This window comes from Pelodiscus sinensis, chromosome 5, assembly GCF_052426305.1.
Source record: "Pelodiscus sinensis isolate ZL-2025 chromosome 5, ASM5242630v1, whole genome shotgun sequence".
In the NCBI taxonomy this organism is placed as follows: Eukaryota; Metazoa; Chordata; order Testudines; family Trionychidae; genus Pelodiscus; species Pelodiscus sinensis.
The window spans coordinates 92,827,418-92,851,019 of NC_143056.1; the positions used below are offsets into that span (position 1 = coordinate 92,827,418).

The 23,602-nt window shown below is 40.1% G+C and overlaps 1 protein-coding gene across 5 annotated transcripts in view; it reads left to right on the forward strand.

The window, feature by feature from the left end:
* GAS2 (growth arrest specific 2) overlaps positions 1 to 23,602 on the forward strand; it is a 164,455-nt gene that overhangs the window by 103,945 nt on the left and 36,908 nt on the right. For all 5 annotated transcript variants that reach the window (XM_006111497.4, XM_006111496.5, XM_075927752.2 and 2 more), the window contains 2 exons: positions 2,347 to 2,491; positions 6,709 to 6,816. In XM_006111497.4, the coding sequence (XP_006111559.1) occupies positions 2,347 to 2,491; positions 6,709 to 6,816 (253 nt within the window). The remainder of the gene's footprint in view (positions 1 to 2,346; positions 2,492 to 6,708; positions 6,817 to 23,602) is intronic.

Genomic DNA, 23,602 nt, shown 5'->3' on the forward strand with positions numbered 1-23,602 from the left:
AGACTGTAACTGACAGCTGAATTTGTCTGAGGGAGTTTCTCAGGAGACTTTCAGATTACTTATTTTGCTGCTGAAGGACCCTTTTGCTTACTCTGTTAACTTCAGTGGAGCTACACTACTTTATATCAGTACTGACTGATCCCATAGGAGTGCATTGACAGTCTTTATGAAAGACTGATTAATCCTATGGCGTAAATGCAGTACTGACTTTAGTCTATACAGTTCCATTGCAATCCGTGGGATTGTGCATGTCTGATTCATATTTCACACTGTTGTAAAGTAGAAGTAGCTTCAGTGAAATCATTAGAATCACACTGAGCATAAAAGGAAGCAGAATCCATCTCTTCATATTTGCAAAATAGTCTTACAGCATTCTTACATTCCAGAAAGCGAATTAGGTACAAATATATCTGTGTTGCTTTTTTGGTGATATGACATACAATAGCTAATCTGTCTGCTCTCCGAAAAGATTTGGAATTCTTCAGTTCTTCTTACGTGGCTGTAAAAGGCTTTGGTTTTTTTTAAATAAACCCCCAGATGTCTTTTGTTTGAAAATTATAGTCTGTTGAGAAGTTACAGTATCTTTCTGGTATTGTACTTAATTTTTCCTTGGGAAAAATAGGAAGTGGTGCTTTTAGAAGTCTATCCGAGATCATTTTACAGTCTGATGCTGCTCTATTTGTACTTATGGAGAAGACAGGCTAGAACAGAATAGAGAAGGAAATTCCCAACATAGTTCTCAAAACAGGCTTGCACCATTTTTTGCAAGGCAAATCACTGAGAGATGAGCAGAAGGATTCCTTTGTCAATTCAGCCTTCTAATTAATCTGTGTGATCATGATGCAATACTTAGTGGCTATATGTTTAAATTTAATTTCAGCTGATTAATGGAAAGAAGCTTGCTATTTATATTTATATGCTGCCTCTTGTAATGATAGAATCTGTGGGCAGAAGAAGCAAAGAAGCAGCATAATTGTGAGTGGAAAAGGTTTATTTGATGAGTAAGGCCCCATGCAGGTGTAGACTTAGAACCCAGGGGGAATTTAATGATTTACAGCCTGTCAGCATCTGCAGACAGACAGGAAGTAAATGGATTGTATATAAGCGTTCGCTCCAATGTTGGCTGACTTTTCATTAGGCAGACTGCACCATTTAGCAGCCAATACAAGCACAGATTTCGTTCTTAATTTTCTGGGTATTAATTTACAATGCAGAAGTGTGATTAGCTTGTAGTTTGTAATGAAAAATGCAAGGTCCAATATATACACTTATGCCCTTTGCTTGCATAATTTTAACTTCTATGAGAATGTTTGTTTTTATTGCTGTGTGTTTTTAGTACAAAACTTTAGTGGCTGGGTTTTCAGCTGGGGTAAATCAGCCTGGTTCTGAAGTTGACCCTACATGATACATACAATATATATATTTTCATTATAGAATTAGTTTGATGTGAAAAACTATAATTAGCATAGTAGTCTTTAAAAGGCAATTAGCATATAAAAAGAGATTTTTCTTGTCTTGTTCAGAGATCAAGTGTAGCTCAGTGGTTCTGTGAAGCTGGTCTCAGGACTCTGGGATTCTGTTCTGAGCTCTGCAACTCACTGGTTTTATAACACTGAACAAATAATTTACAACCAAACTTGTAAAAGTAGCCACTGCTTTTGGGTGCCTTAATTTTTTGAGCACCAAGCTTGAGAGACTTTAAGACAGATTTTCAAAGATTCACTTCAACTGTAGCAGTGAGTACTATGACATTCTTAAAATAGATTCCAAAAATATAACCCACTGATTCAAGAGTTGCACTGCCAAAAATTGAGGTGTATAAAATCAGTGGCCACTATTGAAAAATGGTGGCCTTAATCGGTCTCCATTCACTCATCCCTATTATAGTGGGATATGCTCAGGTTTAATAGATTAATCTTTTATCGTAGATTTATTGTGAAAATACTTAAGTTTTCATAATTCCTACAAAAAATCTTAGAGGATGGTGAAATGTGAAGCAGATATTTTCTGAAGGGAACTTTCATATTAAAACCATTTTTGGGATTTGTCTATCACATACCAAATACTATAGCATATACTTATAGATATTTTCTAACAAAAAACAATCTGAAGAGTAAGTTAATTTATTGCCAGTTTGTTAAAATGAGAGATGCTATTTTTATTTCAACCTGCATATTGTTTGTGATGGTAACAATTACAATAATATATCATGTACTCGTTCCTTCATTAGTATATTTAACAATTCTATGTTGCACGGCAGTGTATGTATGAAACTTATGAATCGTTATCTTTTAACATATGAAATTCTTTGCAAGCATTGGTAATTTGTTTGCATATTTTCAAAAGGTTTGGTGTGGAACCTCCAGGTTTAATAAAGCTGGAGAAAGAGATTGAACAAGAGGAAATACTTTCAGCCCCTCTTCCATCTCCTTCACCTTCCCCAACAAAGTCTCCTGGGAAAAAGAGCACAGGAAAACTGTTGGATGATGCTGTAAGTGTGTTTGGACAAGCTTCTTACCATGAGATATTGACAACAAATAAACTAACATCATTCTGTCACATTCTGACACACACAGGAAATAAGGGCCTGAATTTGACATCTCACCACATTTAGGGTGTGTCTAGACTACAGGTATTTTTTTTTAAAGTGGCCTTTTAAAAAAAAAAAAAAAACTTCCCCTGCATCTAGACTGCTGCCGTGTTTTTTTGAAAGTAAATTGAAAGAATGCTGCAGTTTTTTTGACTGAGGAAAACCTCGTTTTACAAAGGAAAACACCTTTTTTCGAAAGTGCTCTTTTGAAAAAAAAAAGGTGCTATGTAATGCAAACTGTGCTTTTTCAAAAGAGAGCATCCAGACTGCTTGGGTGTTCTCTTTCGAAAAAGAGGCTTGCTTTTTCAAAAGTACTGGTTGTAGACTAGATGCTCTTTTTCGAAAGAGGCTTTTTCGAAAGTATCATTCGAAAAAGTCTCTTTCGAAAGAGGCTTGTAGTCTAGACATAGCCTCAGAGGTCTAACTACATGGTCTACAAGCACCTACAGTTAACATCACTTATTTCCACAATTATTTGCATCTGCAGTTTGTGGAATTTTAGTGGATAGTGGAAATCATCAATTTGGCCCTGCTCTGGAGTGCTGGAGCTCTTACTAAGGGCCACTTCTGAGTTATCTGAACATCTTTTTCTGCTCTACTTCTGAATATCTCTTGTGGCATAAAACAAGGGCAAATTAGGCTCCCCCCCCCCACACACACACTATTACTAATGAAAATACCTTGCTTTTCATTTTATTAAGCGCTTTACACCATACTCCAGTGATCATTTCTCAGTTACGTGCCACTAGAGGGAGTCACTTTGAGACAGCTGGAATCAGAGGAAAGAGATATTTTGAGGCAATGAAGAGGTTAACTAAGAAGTTACATTGTATTCTATAAAAAGAAACAGTCACTATAGTAACTGCCTTGTCACATGGTAGATGGGCCACCTGGGAGTTCAAAGTGCTTCTTGAAAAACCCATGTGCTACTTTTGTGTTACAGTGAGCAGGTGGAATATAGTGTTCATTCTTTTCATGAAAAATATACTTTTAAAATGTAAATAAGTTACATTTAACTTTTATATTTTGAGACATCATTAACTAGGCAAATGCATTCATTGCTTCTCTAAGAGAATTGTGGAGAATGTATGTTTATAATGGTGACTATATATCTCAGGGGAACAGAGAAGAGAGTATGAAGGCTGTCTCTACCTATCTTTAATTTAAAAAGCACTGGGGTAAGAAAGAGTTGAATTTATCCAGTTAAATTCCTGAGCCTCACTGCCCCCAGACTCACCCACTATCAACGAGTGGCATTGCTCACACAATTAAGACACAAACACATGCGGTTTAATTTTGCCCTCTACTTCCATATTTGGTTTTTAAATGCCAGTCAATAATACAGGGTTAGCCTCCTAAATCCGTGACTCTCTGACCCAACAACATCTGTGGTCCAGCAGACTAGAGTGCCCCGGTGCCCAGGAGTGCGAGCCAGTTGGGAGTCTAGCAGCGGGAGAGCCCCACCATTGGGACTGGTGGGCTCCATTTTGGGGAGCTCCAGCTGGACACACACACAGTGGGGCAACTGTGGAGCCCCGCCCATGGGAAGCCTCGGCTGGGTGTGACAGCAGCCGGGCAGCCACGGAGCTCCAACCTAGCAAGGCAGCCATAGAGCCCCATCCCCAGGAAGCCCCAGACAAGCGGGACAGAAGGGGCAGGTCGGGAGGCCATGGTGGATGGGAAACTCCATCCCCAGAAAGCCACAGCCAGCTGGTAGAAGCAGACCAGAGCCAAGCCCTCTAGAAGCAGGGCTGGAGCAGATTCTCAGTAGGAGGGAGGGGCAGAGTCCTGGGAGGCTTTCCCTGATCCAGCAAATTCCCTCATTTGGGACCGGTCAGGTCCCAAGGGTGCTGGACCATGGAGGCCCAACCTGTACTTTTATGCCCTTCAGGCCAATGAGGTTGTAGAGGCAGCAATGGCAAGTGCCAATTATCATCTAGTTTTTACCAGTTTTACACTTGGGGTAAATCTATTGGCTTTGACTCTCCTCAACACTGAGCTGCTCTATGCTACTTACCCCAAACAACCCAACCCTAAAGGTGGGAGACCTGGCTACTAGAGGATTCCCCCTGCTCAGGTAGCTAAAACCTTATATTCTGTATAGTAGATCTGTCCCTATATTTTTGTCAGACAACCGAAATACTTAAGAGCCCCAGTGTATGACCGTGACCATGGCCTTTTCCTGTCTAATACAGTGTTATTCAAATTTTCATTAGTAAGTTATTCTAGCAGCTTTCTTTCTGTTCTTGGCCTCTTTTTATGGGGCCTTAGCTTACAAACTGAATCTGAAAAGGTTTCTTGAGTGTTATAGGAAATGGCCAAAATCTTTTGAAAGTGCCTCCTGCATTTTGTTTCATTTGACATCAATACATCAGGTCAGCTTTCATCTAGGAGAGCAGCAGTATGTGGAAATGATTGCCTTCATGCTCTTGTCAATGTTGTTTCTTAACGGAAGTGCTACTTGAATGTCAATTTAGTGTTCACTCAACCAGATCTGCTCTTTGGCATTGATGGTTGTGCTATTTTAAGATCACCTAAAAGTTCAGAATACACATCTACTAAATATTAATGTCACGGGTATTCTATTCAAGCATGAATTCTCAGTTGGGGCTGAAATTTGGCTCCTATAGATGAGGAATAGGGCATGAGGAGCTTTCAAAGCAGCCCTTGTTCATCCCTGATCCTTGGGTTTGTGGGGTCCAGTAATTGACCTCAGGCAATTTCACACCCGGCTATAACAGCCCTCAGTTGGCTAATGGGCAATCACTAGCGTGTAGCATCACATCCTCTACCTCAGCTGTGTGGCTGCACTGATGAATATCTCAATGCTGAGGCTAAAAGGGACACAAATGGCCCTTTTTCCCTGCCACTTTTCTGAATGGCATTGAGTTTAGCTTGGGTCCATACTCATAGCTGGGGCATAGTGTTTTACAAGGATGTAAATGGCTATCAAAGGTGAGGATAGTGGGAAATCAGTCCCCTATCTCTAAGCTAAAATAATGTTAAATTTATCAGTACGGAAAGCCCTCCCCCTGTTTTGTATCAGATATACTCAGGACTCCAATATATGGACTTCCTTTAGTTTTCATGTGAGATGTTTTTAAAAGTGTAAAACACGCTCCAAAAATCTGTGGCGTTCAATTCCATTCGCATGCCATCACCCTCTAATCAAAAGTGAGGGCTAAGTTCATCACTCTGTTATGCAGCGCAATTCCATGGCAAATGGTAAGTCTGAAAGCATTGCTGGCCCCTACTCTCTTTCCACATCTGGGAATTCCCTTTTGATTTGGGAATCTCCATAGTCTTGGATTTCACAGATGCTTGAAAACACTGCTGTTGTGTTTATTTTTCATTTTAATGTTGTAATGGGTAAGAACATAGGTTACCACTGAAAGTATCTGTAGATTTCAAGTAGAAATTATGGAGCAATCCTTGGGTCCATCTGAATTTTGTCTGTTATCCAAAGGGAGGGACACATCATCTATGTTGCCATTGCAAGATGATAACAGAAGATGCTGACACAAAGGGGGTCTCTGAATATATTTTAAGATACATAGGGTCTTTCCTATGGATCTCCAATCTATTCCAGAAATTCTGCATACTGAGAAAAAATTGGCCCTGAAAAAACCATGAATCACAGATTTTTGGTTTACCTTACACACAATAGGTAAGAGCGGGCATGAGTTGCCAACACCTGACTGCTATATGAAGTTTATTACTATTTGGCTCAAGTCTCTATATGTACCTAAGGTGCCAAGTCCTGAAGTTTTCATTTAGTGTTTACTCATTCTTAACTCAGCAAAAAATCCCATTGACTGCACTGAGATAATTCCCTCTGGACCAGACAGAAACTGAGTAAAGATTACATGATTTTGCCCATTAGTAGCAGTTGTGGTATTGAAATCAACGTCTTAAAAAGTCACTCAGTGCCAAACTATTAAAAACATTATTGTTGAGGGGGGAAAAATAAGAGAATTTCAGGAATAGTGCCTTAATTAAAAGCTTGAAGAGGTGTTAGTAAAGCAATATTTGTCATAATGATAACTTTTGATGATGCTCTTTTGAACAGTTTGCTATTGATGCACTCTATTAAAAAGATACAATTACTTGTTTTTCAGGTCAAACACATTTCTGAAGATCCTCCTTGTAAATGCCCCAATAAATTCTGTGTGGAGCGTCTTTCACAAGGACGGTACAGAGTTGGAGAGAAGATCCTCTTTATTAGGGTAAGAAGTTTTCATTTTTCATGTTATGCAAGACCCCTTTTGGGTCAATGGTATCTGCCATCTGAGAGCAACTATTTTGTAATGTTTGGACTGCTTCTTTCCAGGTGAAAATGGCATTATTGGTTAATGAGAGGTTTTTTTCTTTCTGACAAGTACAGATTCTCATACACAGCACAATCAGGGATGTATAGTCCAGAGGTGGTGGGGGAAGGGAAGGAAAGGATTGGGGAAGGATAGGGAAGGGCAAGTTGGTTCAGGGAATTAATAAGGTGGTAGATCCTTCTACTTGTAGGTCATTGATTCCATGCCGGCTGTAATCAATGGTCAATGATGACCAAAAATGTTCACAAACAGAGATGATGATTTTTCTATTTCTGGTTGGAATAGTATTCTTGTCAGAAAAGCTACCAGCCCACTTTGTGTTAATTGGTACCCTTCTTGACAGTCTCAGGAGAGAGATTAAAGACAGAATGAGAATCTGAATTACTCTCCCATCCCTTCATTCCCTGGTTGACATACATTGGTAGGGTAGCACGGACAAAATTGCACTACTACAGGTGCCTTTCACAGGTACTGCGCTAACTCACATATTGCACAGTTGTTTTGGTAATACCAAATTATTGAGTTTGTAAAGATAGGCCAAGATCCAGTCTGTCAACGAGACTCCGTTTCACACACGCAAACACTTCGCAATGTACTTGTGCTAGACCCAAGTAGTGGCCAGGCAGAATTGCGACTCCTTCTCATGGAAGCAAATGGATCTTGTTATCTCTACTCTACCAGGGGTACATGGTTCTACGCTGGCATAAGTGGAGAGGGGGATTAAGGCTTGATCTAAAATCAGTAGAAATTGGTGGGAGTCTTTCTAGCCAGCTGAAGCCAATGGGAATCTTAGCTTTTGAACCTACACTCTAATATTTTCTTCTTCATATTCTTAGTCCTGCATTCCTTAAGGTCCCGATTCAGAAAAACACTAAAGTATGTGCTTAACCCTAAGAAGATTCTTAAGTCTCTTTGAAGTCAAATGCATATGTAAGGGCTTTGCTAAATTGGAATGGAGTTAAGCATGTGATTAAAGCTAAGCACACATTTAAGTGTGTTATTGAATAGAAGCCTAAAAACTCCTAATGCATTCAGAAGGAGTTTGACATGTACAAAAACTGAAGGTTTGACACGTACAAAAACTGAGCTACAGATAGGCTTTGCAAAGGAATTTTAATGTGATCAAGTAAGGAATTTAGATTTCATTATCTATGAAACTTCCTTTTAACACTGCAATGTTTTAAGACACTAAACTACTACTTTTTAACCAGTTTGTGCAAAAGGTACTGTTAATCAACGAAAGGCAATGAGTGTACATTTGTGTACATAATACATGAGGTTTTATAATTCACATTTCTACTTTTTCCTCTATTACATTTCACAGTATCAAGTTTCACAAGTCACTGTTGTTCCCATTAAAAACACATTTTTAACAGTGGAAAATGAGTAACTGTAGTTTTTCAGCTGTGCTTTTAAATAGTCTTGTATAAAACTAGTGCTTTTTAGCCAGCTTGCACTTTTGATTTCTTCCTTTATTTTTAGTCTTAAATCACAAATCTTAAATCATTATTAACCTTCTCCTTTTGATAAACTAAGTTTTCCTTCCAAAATTTTGTATCTCAGATTCCCTACTGCCGGCTTCTTTGTTATACAATTCATTCCAAGTCAGTTTTCCAGCCCGTGTGTGCAAACAAAACACCCCTTTTTCATATCATGCTTTTGCATACCAGGTAGATTTGTGCCAAAAAAATCTAACTGTGATATGGATTAGACATCAAACTACAGTATTAGGGCCAAATCCCGGTTGACTAACGTCAATGGAAATATTGCCATTGACTTCAGTGTGAGTAAGCTTAACCCATAGCTAAAGTGCTTCAGAATTAAAGTACATTATGTTTTGGTTGTTCTAAAATCTGTCTCATTATGGAGCATTCCACTGGGTTATAGCAGTTCTTCATCAGCCTGTCTTACCTCTTCAAGGTATGAATTTTTCACATAAGTGTAAATACATTTATTATGTGTGGGGTTTTTTTTGTTTGTTGACCCTTTAGAAACTTTTGTACATAGATTTGAAATGCAGGTAGAGAGATGCTTAACAGACATTTAATTTCACCGGTCACTTGACACCGTCACTTGTTGTTGCTGGGGATACCTTTTCTTTCTGTCCCGTTAATGGCATAGATTGTTTCCCTGGTCACTGCCATCATCTGCTGCCTTCCATACAGAGTAACTGGCTAAAGGACTTGGAAGAAATTTCTAGATTAGTCTGTTTCAGCAACCATATTATGTGGATTAATGGCTCCGCAATTAGAGCTCAGTGGAAAAATGTGCTCTGACTTCAACAGGACAAGGATTAGGGTTTTATATGGTGAAAATCTTTACAGATGTAATAGTTAGAAAAATTCATACAAGGATTTTTTTCTTAAATGTAATGAGTCATGGAATTTGAAATATCCCAAAGATATTTCAACACCGTTTCTCTGGAAACCAAGCAAGGTTCTGACAGAAACTTGCCTGGTTTCCAGCCAGCTTGCCTGCCTGGCTCCTTGACTGTCTTGGCATCTGGACTGGAGTCTGTGGCTCTGGAACAGCCCACCAGGCAGCCCACCCCTGAGTTGGGACCCCCCAGGCCTTCCCTTTTGTGGACATAATCAAACTAACATCATCTATGGACCAAAACTATCTTTCTGAGGTCTAGTGCGAGCTGCTCTGCTGAGTTCAATTTCTGCTATGGAGTGGCTTAATGTTATAGAAAAGAGCTTTTAACTGGCTATTTGTTCTGCTCTGCCATTCTGTATCTAACTTTTCACTGATTGGCATCAGATACTAGGGTAATATTTTCAAAAGCACCTGAAATCCAATGGGAGGTAGGCACTGAGATGTTTTTGTAAATTCCACCATCTGCACCTTTAGAAACCAAAATCTCTTTGAAATCTGTCCCTCACTGCCCAAGTTACTTTAAAAAAATGGGGCTTAGACTTCTAAGTCACTTAAGCACTTATGAAAATGTTAACCACTCACTTCTGTCTGCTGGCTGAGTATTTTGTCCCTTGTCCCTTTTGTCTCCCACTTTTAGATGTCACCCACTCCACAAGCACCTAGATGCTATTGTCTGTGAAACTTGTGATATAAGAAGATAGGCTCTGTCTATACTTAGGGTGGTGTGTAAAGTACAGGCATGTGAAAAGCAGACTAGAGCCACACCAGTCACTGGGCCACAGTGAAAGGCTGTAGAGTGGAGAAAGGCTTTGGTGGTAGAACATTACACTCCTAAACATAGCAGTGTAGACACGAGAATCATTTATTTGGCATGTAAAAAGCTATGTAGTGTCTATACGCTAGTTGCTTAAGCCATGCCTCAGAATTTATTATAATGCATGCTAATTCCTTAAAGTATATAAAACAAAGATGGTATCCAATTGAATAACATAAATCTGATTTTTGGTTTAGAGTTAACACTCCTGCAGGAATATACCATATATATGAGAAATCACTTGCACTTTAGCTCTTGGAGTAGATGGATTAAATGATTTATTGAGGTTTCTTCCAGCCCTACTTTTCCATGATTTTGCTCATTGTGTCCCGTTCCTACCATTTTGTCACTAAGTGGTTTTGTGGCACTCATTTGTTCCCTAATAGTCTTAATCCTTCCACTATAGTATTTAAACTGATAAAACATTTTTGAAAATATAAATCAGATCATGAGATGATAACAGAAATATGATGAAAACTGTAAAATGTCACTGAAGGAAACCTTTTATAACTTTCCGTTTTAGCTTTTGTTAGCATTATATCATTCAGTCCTCAATTTCCATTAAAGTAAGGGACACTTCTGAGTACTCATCTCCTCAGTACATAGTAGTATCTCAAAGTTACAAACACCTCAGGAATGGAGGATATTTGTAACTCTGAAATGTTTGTAACCCTGAACAAAATGTACTGATTGTTTCTTCAAAAGTTTGCAACTGCACATTGACTTAATTGTTCTGAAAGAACTCAAATGTGAAAATGCAGAAATATTAACTATGGTTTGTAACCTATCCTTTAAATCAGCTTCTGTACCCAATGACTGGAAGATAGTTAATGTAACTCCAATATTTAAAAAGGGCTCTAGAGGCGATCCCGGCAATTACAGACAGGTAAGTCTAACGTCAGTACTGGGCAAATTAGTTGAAACTAATTATTAGTAAAGAATAAAATTGTCAGACACATAGAAGAACATAATTTGTTGGGCAAAAGTCAACATGGTTTCCGTAAAGGGAAATCATGTCTTACTAATCTATTAGGGTATGTCTACACTACCACTCTAGTTCAAACTAGGGTGGTTAATGTAGGCAACCAGAGTTGCAAATGAAGCCCTGGATTTGAATTTCCTGGGCTTCATTTGCATATTGCCGGGCGCCGCCATTTTTAAATGTCTGCTAGTTCGGACTCCATGCCCGCTGCTACATGCAGCAAGAACTAGGTAGTTCGGATTAGGCTTCCTATTCCGAACTACCGTTACTCCTCGTGGAACGAGGTGAGGTGGCAAAGTTTGCAGACAATACTAAACTGCTCAAGTTAAGACCAAAGCAGACTGTGAAGAACTTCAAAAAGATCTCACCAAACTAAGTGACTGGGCAACAAAATGGCAAATGAAATTTAATGTGGATAAATGTAAAGTAATGCACATTGGAAAAAATAACCCCAACTATACATATAATATGATGGGGGCTAACTTAGCTACAACTAATCAGGAAAGAGATCTTGGAGTCATCGTGGATAGTTCTCTGAATATGTCTAGGCAGTGTGCAACGGCAGTCAAAAAAGCAAACAGGATGTTAGGAATAATTAAAAAAGGATAGAGAATAAGATGGAGAGTATCTTATTGCCCTTATATAAATCCATGGAGCGGTGTGGAGAAAGTGAATAAGGAAAAGTTATTTACTTGTTCCCATAATATAAGAAGTAGGGGCCACCAAATGAAACTAATGGGCAGCAGGTTTAAAACAAATAAAAGGAAATTCTTCTTCACACAGTGAACTCCTTGCCTGAGGAGGTTGTGAAGGCTAGGACTATAATAGGGTTTAAAAGAAAACTAGATAAATTCATGGAGGTTAAGTCCATAAATGGCTATTAGCCAGTATGGGTAAGGAATGGAGTCCTTAGTCTCTGTCAGAGGGTGGAGATGGATGGCAGGAGAGAGATTGCTTGATCATTACCTGTTCGATTCGCTCCCTCTGGGACACCTGGCATTGGCCACTGTCGGTAGACAGGGTACTGGGCTGGATGGATCTGTGGTCTGACCCAGTGTGGTCATTCTTATGATAATACATCTTTGAACTTTTATTATGCAGAAGAAAAATTCTGCTTTTCATTTGTTTTTAAGTAGTTTACTTTTAATGCAGTACTGAACTGTATTTGTTTTATAATTTTTTTTGCCTCTCCTGCTGCCCGATGGCATAATTCCTGTTCCAGAGAAGGTGTGTGGTTCACTAGTCCGCTCATAATTCTGCTGTTCATAACTCTGAGGTTCTAGTGTATTAAGTAGATCTTTAAGCTAGTGGAGAAAGGCATAACAAGAACTAATAGCTGGAAGAAAAAGTCTGATAAATTCAAATCAGAAGTAAGGCTTAGATTTTTAACACTGAAGGTGATATAATCACGTGAACAAACTACCAATGGAAATGAATTCTCCATCTCTTGAAGTCTTCAAATCAAGATGCCATTTAGAAGATATACTTAAGTCAAACTCAAGTTGTTGGGCTCAAAACAGGGGTAACAGGGTGACAGTCTATTGCCTGTGATACACAAGAAATCAGACTAGATGATCTAATGGTCCCTTCTGATCTTAAAGTCTGTGAATCTATGAAAAGTGCTCCATACCTTTGCAGTATCTTCTCCTATGAACCAATACAGTAATACAGAATCTCTCATACATAATCATATTTTATTATCTGTGTGTTTTTCTCATACTATTGTAACCCTTCTGCCGGGTAGGCCTGGCAGTAACCAGGGCTGGGTTCAATATCTTGGGGTCAATTTCACAAAGAACCGGCTCGAGCCCCCACCCAGTGATCTGGGAAATTCACGCACCCCTGGGCGCCTCTGAGAGGCAATGCTTCTCCCCTCGCAAGCACTGAGTCGGAGTGTAGGAAAAGAACATTTAATGAAACAGAGAGAGAATTCATACGGCATTAGCTTGGGGAAAACACCACAAACAGAGTTCATAACCCAAACATGAGCCAAGCCCCCACCCCAGCCAAGAATCACCCGAAGTCCACAGAGTCCGACTCCCCAAAAGTCTCTGTCCTCAAAAGTCTAAGTGCCACCCAAAGTTCACCCGCAGGGTTTCACCTCCCAACCTGGGTAGAAATGGGGGTGGGGAGATAGATAGGGGGCACCTTATATGAAACTCCGCCACGCTTCACCAGCTGTCTCGTCCCACACCTCTGGACGCTCCACTGGGCACCTGTCGCCGCTCCTCGTCTGCTGCCGCCACTGGTTGCCGCTTCTCGCCTGCCGCTGGTCGCCGCTCCTCGCCTGCCGCCGCTCCACACCATGCCGCTGATGGCTGCTCCTCGCCTGCCGCCGCTCCACGCCACGCTGCTGATGGCCACTTCTCATCCGCCGCCGCTCCACGCCACACCGCTGATGACTACTCCTTGCCTGCCGCCGCTCCGCTCCACGCCACGCCACTGATGGCCGCTCCTCGTCCACCGCCGCTCCACGCCACGCCGCTGGTCGCCCCCACTTCACTGGCTGCAATAGGTCTGGCTCTCAGCCAAACCAGTGATTTCAGCTCAGTGATTTCAACTCTCAGCCAAACCAGTGATTTCAGCTCCCAGTGCCTTCAACTCTTTAGCCACCAGCTGGGCTGCCAAATGAATCCAGCTTTCACTGGACTAGCAAACAAAAAGACTCCTCAGGGAGTCTGCTTTAGGTCTGTCCTTAAAACAAAGGGGGAAAGGTGCAGGCTGGGCCAGTCTTATAGCTCACACCTGGCAGGTGTGAAGCAGGCTGACTCAAGTCCTTTAACCCTTTCCCCCAGCTCTGTCTACTCAACTCTGGAACGGGGGAGGCTTGTTCTTCCGAGACCTCTTACCGTGATGGTGGTGTCTCTCCTGCAAGCACTGGTGGCATGTTTTACAGTTCCCACATTTAGGGGTAGCATAATTAGTTACCCCCACAACAGTCCCAAATTATATACAATTCTCCACATTCCATTCCAGCACTCACCATCCATCAGCCCTGGCTGAATGGCATTTACATAGCCACACCTTGGATTCTCTCCTGAGCAGTATTTACATGTCAACAGTTAACAGTTAATTACCTTGCAGAGCTAAACAATTGTAGTGGGCACACCCACCCCTCCTTTTAGCTGGCTGATAGCAAGCAGCAGTTCAGCCCCTGCTTACACTATAATTCTGCAATATTCTGTTCTAGTAATAATACCAAAGGATTCATCTTCAACTAACTCACTGTATGAACCCATGCATGGAAAGTCATTGTAGTTTGGTTGCTATGGAAACAGACCTGGGCATATTCTTTTGGGATTCAGTATGGAAAGGAGGCACCAATATGTGTGTGTGTGTGTGTGTGTATGCATATGATTAGTCTGTAAACAATAATTTAGTATACACTACTGGCCTTTCCTGGAGAGAAGAATGCATTTTTATAAAAATATACAAGTACATTGTTGTTTCATACAGATTTCCATCTAGCCAGAGAAATCATCACAAAATTAACCAAGAGAAATATGATAATATGGCCATTTTGTGGAATAATAATATGGAAATTTTAAAAGCATAAATGGTGCTCATGAAATTGCCATGAGCCCAAAAGTTTTGTGCTATCATTCAGACCCAGAGATGCATACACAGTTATAGTCACAATTTTCCTGTGAATTATGTGCTGATTATGCCTGGATTTGTCTCCAGCATATCTTTCATTGTTCTGACTTTACTCATTTCCCTCAGCACTATAGCAGAGGTTCTGCCTCTTCTGAACCTGGTCTTCTAAATTCTGTATCATTTTCTTATCCATTTCCTCTGTTGCTATGCTTGTGACCCATAACTCCATCCTGGGGACTTCCTTCGTGACTGACCTACTTCCATCTTCTCAGCAAAGGTATCATGTGAAAAGAGAATTGGAGGTCAGAGAAGGGAAGACTTTTTTCTTTGTTTTAATAGTATTGTTTGTTCCTTTGAACTAATACAGTGGGTTCGAGGATAGGAAACAATTTCAATTTAAAGAGTTGAGAGGACACTTGGGAAGAAGAGACCATTTCCCCAAATAAGGTTTTTGGAAGCTAATTCTAAAGATTCATGGTGCCTCATAAGAGAATAGCATTAGGCAGATAAAGCCTCTGATGAGGAATTAGAAGTGTCCACTAACATCTGTCAGCACATGTATTTGATTCTCTACTCCAATTAAATTCTCTTTCCTAATGGGTGTTAACATTCTGTTAGCCTTTTTTTAAATAAACTGCCTTTGCACACTGGGCATATGTATTCTGAGAACCATCTACAGAGACTCCAAGATCTTTTTCTTCCATGGTAACAATTAAATGAGATCTCACCATTTTGTATGTATAGTTGGGATTATGTTTCCCAATGTGCATTACTTTGCATTTATCAATGCTAAATTTTATCTGCTATTTTGTTGCCCAGTCAATCAATTTTGTGAATCCCTTTGTAACTTATCACAGTCAACTTTAGACTTAATTATCTTTAGTAATTTTATATCATCTATGAATTTTCCCACCTCATTGTTTATCCCTTTTACTAGATATTTTATGAATACATGGAATAGAACTGATCCCAGTAGGGATCTCTGGGGGACCATACTATTTACCCGTTTCAACTATGCAAAGTAAACATTTATTCCTATCCTTTATTTCCTATCTTTTAACCTGTCACTGAGTCAGGAGAGGACCTTTCCCTCTTATCTCATGACAGCATACTTTGCTTAATAGCCTTTGCTGATAATATTTTTCAAAGATCTTCTAGTACACTATTTTCACTGAATCACCCTTGTCCACATGTTCATTGACATCCTCGTAGATTACAGAGGCATGATTTCCCTTTATAAAAGTCATGTTGACTTTCCACCCAACATATTGTGTTCATCTATAGGTCTGATCATTTTTCTTTTCTATAACTTCAGCCAATTTGCCTGGTGCTAAAGTTAGGCTTACCAACTTGTAATTGGCAGATCACATTGGGAGCCTTTGTTAAAAAACCCAGCATTATGGAGTGTTGTTCTTTAAGAAATTCAGTGTAGTTCTCTGATCTTACTAAATAAATATTTATTTAAGCATAATTGAAAGTATCCATGGAAAATAGAGACTTTTCCTATACTTCAGTGTTACCATTTTGCTATGGTAATACGTCATGAGTAACTGGAAGTTATGGTTTTCAGTGCATACAGATGTTTTGTATTATTAAGGAGTTACTTTCATGGTGTAAACATAAATGATGATATTATCCTACAGCTGAGAGAAATTATTGATACCAGCAGAAGGCTCATTTATTTCTACAGCAAACATGTCTCTGTGTGGTAGAAGAAATTCTCATTACACACTCTGGACTCCTGCATAAAGATACTGTTTAACCACAGTCTCTATAGATTTATGGTCATGCTCTGGTTTTGAATGTTCTTTAAATGACACATAGTTTATATTGGTATTTCCAGTGAGATTTAGCAGCTTTACATTTTGACATGAGAATAGTATTACTGTGTAATTAAAGCTGAAGTGGCCAGTGGTTTGGCAATACAGTATGTAGCATTTGGATTGTGATGTCTGTGATGTGTGACATAGTCTTTCTGCTGCTGAAATAAAAGGGACACATAGAAGTGTATTTTTGTAGGGCTCTTGTTTTACTTTTCGATTCCTTTTAATACTTACAAACAGAAGCATACATTTTCTTCCCCTACTGAATCTTTTTCCTTTTTGAATGTACTTATTTTCTTTCCCCCCTCCCCCGCTCTACTGCAATGGGACAGGACACAGCAAGAGAGCTGGAAGTGCTAGAGCACTCTAGTGGAGTATAGCATTGTCATTTGTGTGTGTGTGTGTGGGGGGGGAATTCTCGGACCAAATTCAGCTCTCCAATATCACTCTGGAGTAATTCTCCTAAAAGCAATGGGGTTACTCCATCTTACATAGGTACAAATGAGAGTTTAAGGAATTAATTAATCTACTTTGCTAAATGCTGTTTATATTTATAGGTCTTTACAAGGACCAAAATCTGATGGCCTTACTTCCACTAAATAGAGTTGTACTACAAGTAGACAGATGCAATCCAGCAATGCTAATAGCAGAGCAGTGCACTATTCACCATGAATAAAGGCATCAGAATCTGCTCCTTTTTATTTAATAATTAGTTTGTGTCACTATGGGTATGTCTATACTACAGGGCTAAAGCCAAATTAAGCTACACAACTTCAGCTACATCAACTGCGTAGCTTAAGTCGAAATAGCTTAATTCAGCTTTTGTCACTGTCTACTACAGCAGGAAATTGAAGGAAGAACACTCTTCCTTCCACTTCCCTTACTCCTAGTGAAAGCAGGGTTACCATGAGTCAGAATAAGAAGTCCTCTAGCTCAACATTATTTCAAAATAAAGGCTTGTAGAGTAGACGTGAACAATGTTATTCTGAAATAACGCTGTTGTGTAGACAGACCCTATGTGCCTTTTCTGGCTCTGAACAGATGCAAACTCTCAAACCCAGTTCCTAGAGTGTCCTAACTTTGTGCCAAATCCTGATCACCACATTCAGGAATGGGCAGTGTTTTCAATGGAGATACTTTGGATTTACGCACCAAAGAACTTAACCCAATTGTGCTCTGCTGGACTGTATGTATCTGAGGACAATTTTTTAAAATGTCTCTTCATCCCTTAGTGAGAGGGGTTTTTTTTTTTCAAAAAGCCTCAAAACAAAAACTCATTACAGCATTTGCAATCTTAACGACGTTCATTAGGTTACATGGAAATGCTAAAACCGAGCCCTTTTTAAGCATATAAAAGAGAAGAGATTATTGTCCTCACAAAACTCAGTCAGGGGCGCAATTCTCATTGACAGCCAATGGTAGTTGTGTTCCTTACCCCTGTTTGTGCCTTTGGAAATCTCCCTTTTGAGTATTCCCTCTGGCAAAATTACTTAAACTTCATGAATAAGATTTGATGCACACCATGTATTGGAGACTGAACCTAATTCTCCCCACCTCTCTGAGGTTATAGATGTATGAAAGAATCCAAAAACTAATGAACTGAGCTACTAAACACTCCATGGACTTCCATTGTACTTGACATTGTCACTCAGATTACAATAATACAAAAAGGGGGAGGAGCTTTTCATAGAATCATAGAATACTAGAACTGGAAGGGACCTCAAGAGGTCATTGAGTCTAGTCCCCTGCCCTCATGGTAGGACCAAATACTGTCTAGACCATCTCTGATAGACATTTATCTAACCTATTCTTAAATATCTCCACAGATGGAGATTCCACAACCTCCTTGGGCAATTTATTCTAGTGTTTGACTACCCTGATGTCAACTTTTTCCTAATGTCCAACCTAAACCTCCCTTACTGCAGTATAAGCCCATTGCTTCTTGTTCTATCCCCAGAGGCCAAGATGAACAAGTTTTCTCCCTCCTCCTTATGACACCCTTTTAGATATCTGAAAACTGCTATGATGTCCCCCCTCAATCTTCTCTTTTCTAAACTAAACAAACCCAATTCCTTCAGCCTTCCCTCATAGGTCATGTTCTCTAGACCTTTAATCATTCTCGTTGCTCTTCTCTGGACCTTCTCCAATTTCTCCACATCTTTCTTGAAATGCGGTGCCCAGAACTGAAGACAATACTCCAATTGAGGCGTAACCAGCGCAGAGTAAAGCAAAAGAATGACTTCTCGTGTCTTGCTCACAACACACCTGTTAATGCATCCCAGAATCATGTTTGCTTTCTTTGCAACAGCATCACACTGCTAACTCATATTCAACTTGTGGTCCACTATAACCACTAGATCCCTTTCTGCCATACTCCTTCCCAGACAGTCGCTTCCCATTTTGTATGTATGAAACTGATTGTTCCTTCCTAAGTGGAACACTTTGCATTTGTCTTTATTAAACTTCACCCTATTTACCTCAGACCATTTCTCCAATTTGTTCAGGTCATTTTGAATTAAGACCCTATCCTCCAGATTAGTCGCAACCCCTCCCAGTTTGGTATCATCTGCAAACTTAATAAGCGTACTTTCTATACCAATATCTAAATCATTGATGAAGATATTGAACAGAGCCTGTCCCAAAACAGACACCTTCCGGAACCCCACTTGTTATGCCTTTCCAGCAGGATTGTGAACCATTAATAACTACTCTCTCTGAGTACGGTTATCCAGCCAGTTATGCACCCACCTTATAGTAACCCCATCTAAGTTGTATTTACCTAGTTTATTCATAAGAATATCATGCGAGACCGTATCAAACACCTTACTAAAGTCTAGGTATACCACATCCACTGCTTCTCCCATATCCACAAGGCTTGTTATCCTATCAAAGAAAGCTATCAGATTGGTTTGACACAATTTGTTCTTTACAAATCCATGCTGGCTGTTCCCTATCACCTTGCCACTTTCCAAGTGTTTACAGATGATTTCTTTAATTACTTGCTCCATTATCTTCCCTGGCACAGAAGTTAAACTAACTGGTCTGTAGTACTCTGGGTTGTTCTTGTTTCCCTTTTTATAGATGGACACTATATTTGCCCTTTTCCAGTCCTCTGGAATCTCTCCTGTCTCCCATGATTTTCCAAAGATGATAGCTAGAGGCTCAGATACCTCCTCTATCGTCTCCTTGAGTATTCTAGGATGCATTTCATCAGGCCCTGGTGACTTGCAGGCATCTAACTTTTCTAGGTGATTTTTGACTTGTTCTTTTTTTATTTTACCTTCTAAAACTACCCCCTTCCCACTAGCAATCACTATGTTAGGCATTCCTACAGACTTCTCGGTGAAGACCGAAAAAAAGAAGTCATTCAGCATCTCTGCCATTTCCAAGTTTCCTGTTACTGTTTCTTCCTGCTCACTGACCAGTGGGCCTACCCTCTCCTTCGTCTTCCTCTTGCTTCTATTGTATTTATAAAAAGTCTTCTTGTTTCCCTTTATTCCTGTAGCTATTTTACTTTTAAATGATTTACTTTTACCATGGCAATTATGGCATGTTGTGGACTTATGATTTTATGCTAAAATACCTCAGCACCTTCCACAGTAATAATTGCAAACAGTAAGAATAAGTCTGTTTGTTTTTTTAAAATTAATTATGTACAGAAAATAAAGTATTCTGGTGCTGAATGAGTAAAAAAATGAGACCTTTATTAAATAATATATTGTATCTTTCAGTTATTGATTAATCTGCTTGGCAACCAAAGATATATCTTATGAAATATAATGATGATTGTAAATTCAGTATGCATCTCCCCTGTGTTAAATTATATGATATGCTGAACAATGCTTTTGTAAGTATAATTTTTTTGAGCTTATACTAACTTGATGAAGCTCAATAGCAAACTTAGCAAAGTATAATACTAATATTTTAAGTTTATAGTGTTTTACTGTTAAAAACATTTTGCAGGCTTCAAGTAATTAATTCTCACAACCCCATTGCCAGGTACATAGGCTGTCAGGTAGTTGTTATAGTTATTGGTTTACAAATGGGGAGGATGAGGAAATGAGGTTATGGTCCATTTTTGAAAAGGTTGTGCTTGTGTACAATCTGCAAGGTAGACACATATACCATGTTGCACATGCACAGCTCAAATGTTGTGTCTGCGAAACTCAAGAGCCTGTCAAAATATATGCACAATTGCATATAGGGGTCATGGAAGAATGGGGAGATTTCAGAAGACTAGAAAAGGGCAAATTTAGTGTCCATATATAGATTGGGAAATAAGAACAATATAGGGAGTTACAGACCAGTCATCTTAACTTCTGTACCAGGAAAGATAATGAAGCAAATAATTAAGAAATCCATTTACCAACATGTAGAAGATAATAAGATGATGAGTAACTAAATCAGCATTGATTTTTCAAGAACAAATCACATCTTATCAACCTGATGGCTTTCTTTGACAGAGTAACAGAGCATGTGGTTTGGGGACGTGGTAACTATAACTAGATTTTAGTAAGGCTTTTGATACAGACTTGCATGACCTACTCGTTAAAAAACTAGGGAAATACAATCTAGTTGGAATTACTATAAGGCGAGAGTGGTTGGATAACTATTCCCAGAAAGTATTTATCAATGGTTCACAGTCATGCTGGAAGGGCATAACAAGTGGGATCAGTTCTGGGTTCAGTTTTGTTCAATATTTTCATCAATTATTTAGATAATGGCTTGGTGAGGGTAGGGCAGACACTGGGGCCTTCACAGGTGGGGCTAGTACTGAGGGCTCTGGAGGCAGGGGCTCTAAGAGATGGGGGGCTGACACTGTGGGGCACTGGGGCATCCTGGGTGGGGAGCTGGGTTTGGAGAGCTCTGGGGGAGGTACTAGTAGTATGGGGGCTACAGGAGCACACCTAGCACTGGGGGACTCTTGGGAGGACTGGCACTGGGGGCTCTGGTGATGGGGGGCTCTAAGGAGTAGGAGGCTGGCACTGAGGATTTTGGGATGGGAGGCTGGAACGGAGCGGTTGGGTTCAGAGGACTCTGGAGTCAGTGGCTGGGTTGGTGGTGGAGGGGTCTAGGAGTTGTGGCTCAGGAGCTGTGGTGTACCCTGACCCCCAGAGCCACTGTGAACAGCTGGCTTCAGCTGTAGGAATGCTTCCAGCTGTTCATGGCAGATCTGTGGGCTGGAGCTTTTGGTGGTCCAGTAACTTTTATTTGCATAGTTGCATAGTCATTTGCATAACAAATATGCAGATATGCAAATGCAATGTTACTGGACCAGCAAAAGTTTGTGAATGGGTTTGCCGGTCCATGGTATAAAACAGGTTGGGAACCACTGGTATAGATTATGCTTTTTCCTGCCATGAGTGCAGGGGACTGCACTTGATGATCTCTCATCTCAAGGTTTCTTCCAGTCCAAGGATTCTTTGATTTATCAAGGAGGCAGCCTTGCCTCAGGTGGTAAGATAGACCAGAGTGCCCGAGGGACTTCCTGTGTCTCCATAAGACAGCTGTTATCATCCTTTAAGAGTTCACACTTATAACTCAGTTGGTAAATCTAATTACAGAACACACAACCAAATTGGAGGTGCTATCTTATTCCTGGGCAGTCTGCCCTGAGGCTGGCATTCACATTTTTGAGCCACTTCAGATAATATGACACCTAGTACTCTAAGCCCTGAGGGCAGCCATCTGGGAAGTGGGAAATCTAGGATAAAGCCCCTGAAATTTGCTCAGGCAGACCCACAGCTTGGATATGTGTTCTAACTAGTCATCTACTGAGTAAAATGGGTCAGGTACCACCACTACCGCCAATGGCTGGCTTGAAAAATGACTGACCTGACTTAGGCACCTTACTCCAGGAGAGGTTTCATAGTTGTGAATTCTGGGTGGAGGGAGATAGTTTCTCTGACCTGGAAACTTGCACTTAACTCCTTGTGGAAATGGGATTTAGGCCGCACCCTTTTCCTTGGGTAGTTTAGGCTGTTCCCCACTCAGATTGCTGGCTTCTGTCAATACCATGCTTTGGTACTTAGCTCTCCTCATGCACTGTATCGGAAGCCTGGGTCCTCAGTTAGAATTGTACATTCCATATGGTTGCAGGATGTCTAAAAAGTTAGACATTGCAATGTGAGCTAACTCCCTCTTCTGTGTTCCTCCCCTTTGGGTAAAATCTTGGTCACATTGTAGTTAATGGCAGAACTCCTTAGAATTCAGTGGAGTTAGGATTTTGCATATGTAACAATCCCCATCTATAAAATGAGGTTAAAACTGCCTTTCTGTTGCCTATACATTAAACCCTTTGGGTATGTCTACACTGCCACCATAGTTCGAACTAGGGTGGCTAATGTAGGCATTCGAACTTGCAAATGAAGCCCGGGATTTAAATATCCTGGGCTTTATTTGCATGTTCCCAGGCGCTGCCATTTTTAAATGCCCCGTAGTTCGAACTCCCTGCCCGCGGCTACACGCGGCGTGGACTAGGTAGTTCGAATTAAAGCTCCTAATACGAACTACCGTTACTCCTCATTGTAGTTTAATTAATAAATACATTTGTGGATGCAGATAGCCTTGGATTTGCAGGTCTATAGAAATGAGGCTTAATTCAGATGCTTGGGTAAAAAGTGCTAGAGAAATACAAAATTCTACCTAAGAGGAAGTTATTTTGCCTCAACAGATCTTAGCAAAATCTTTCTGTGTTTTTTTTTTTGTACTGTCTGTCTTTTCTGCATGAAAGAATTGTGATAATCTTGTACATGGCTACATCCTGCACCTAATTAACATAGAGCTACCTTCAAGTGTGCCTTAATGGCTTCCATTGTACAGAAATACAAATGCACAGCCAAAGTCAGAATCTGGCTTTAAGTTTGTGTTGTATTTCATTTTCTCTTAGTCCCTTCATTTCTTTTCAGTATGTTACATCATTGATCATTAGGCTCTGTACATCAGCTGTTAATGGATTTTAGCAAATGTTATTTCCTAAGGTTCCCTTCCCTTTGCACATCCGCACGAAGGCAAAAATTAGTGTTCTCTCACCTCAACTCCAAGAATTATGTTTTGCCTACAATCTACTGGGCCAGACCCTGAGCTGAA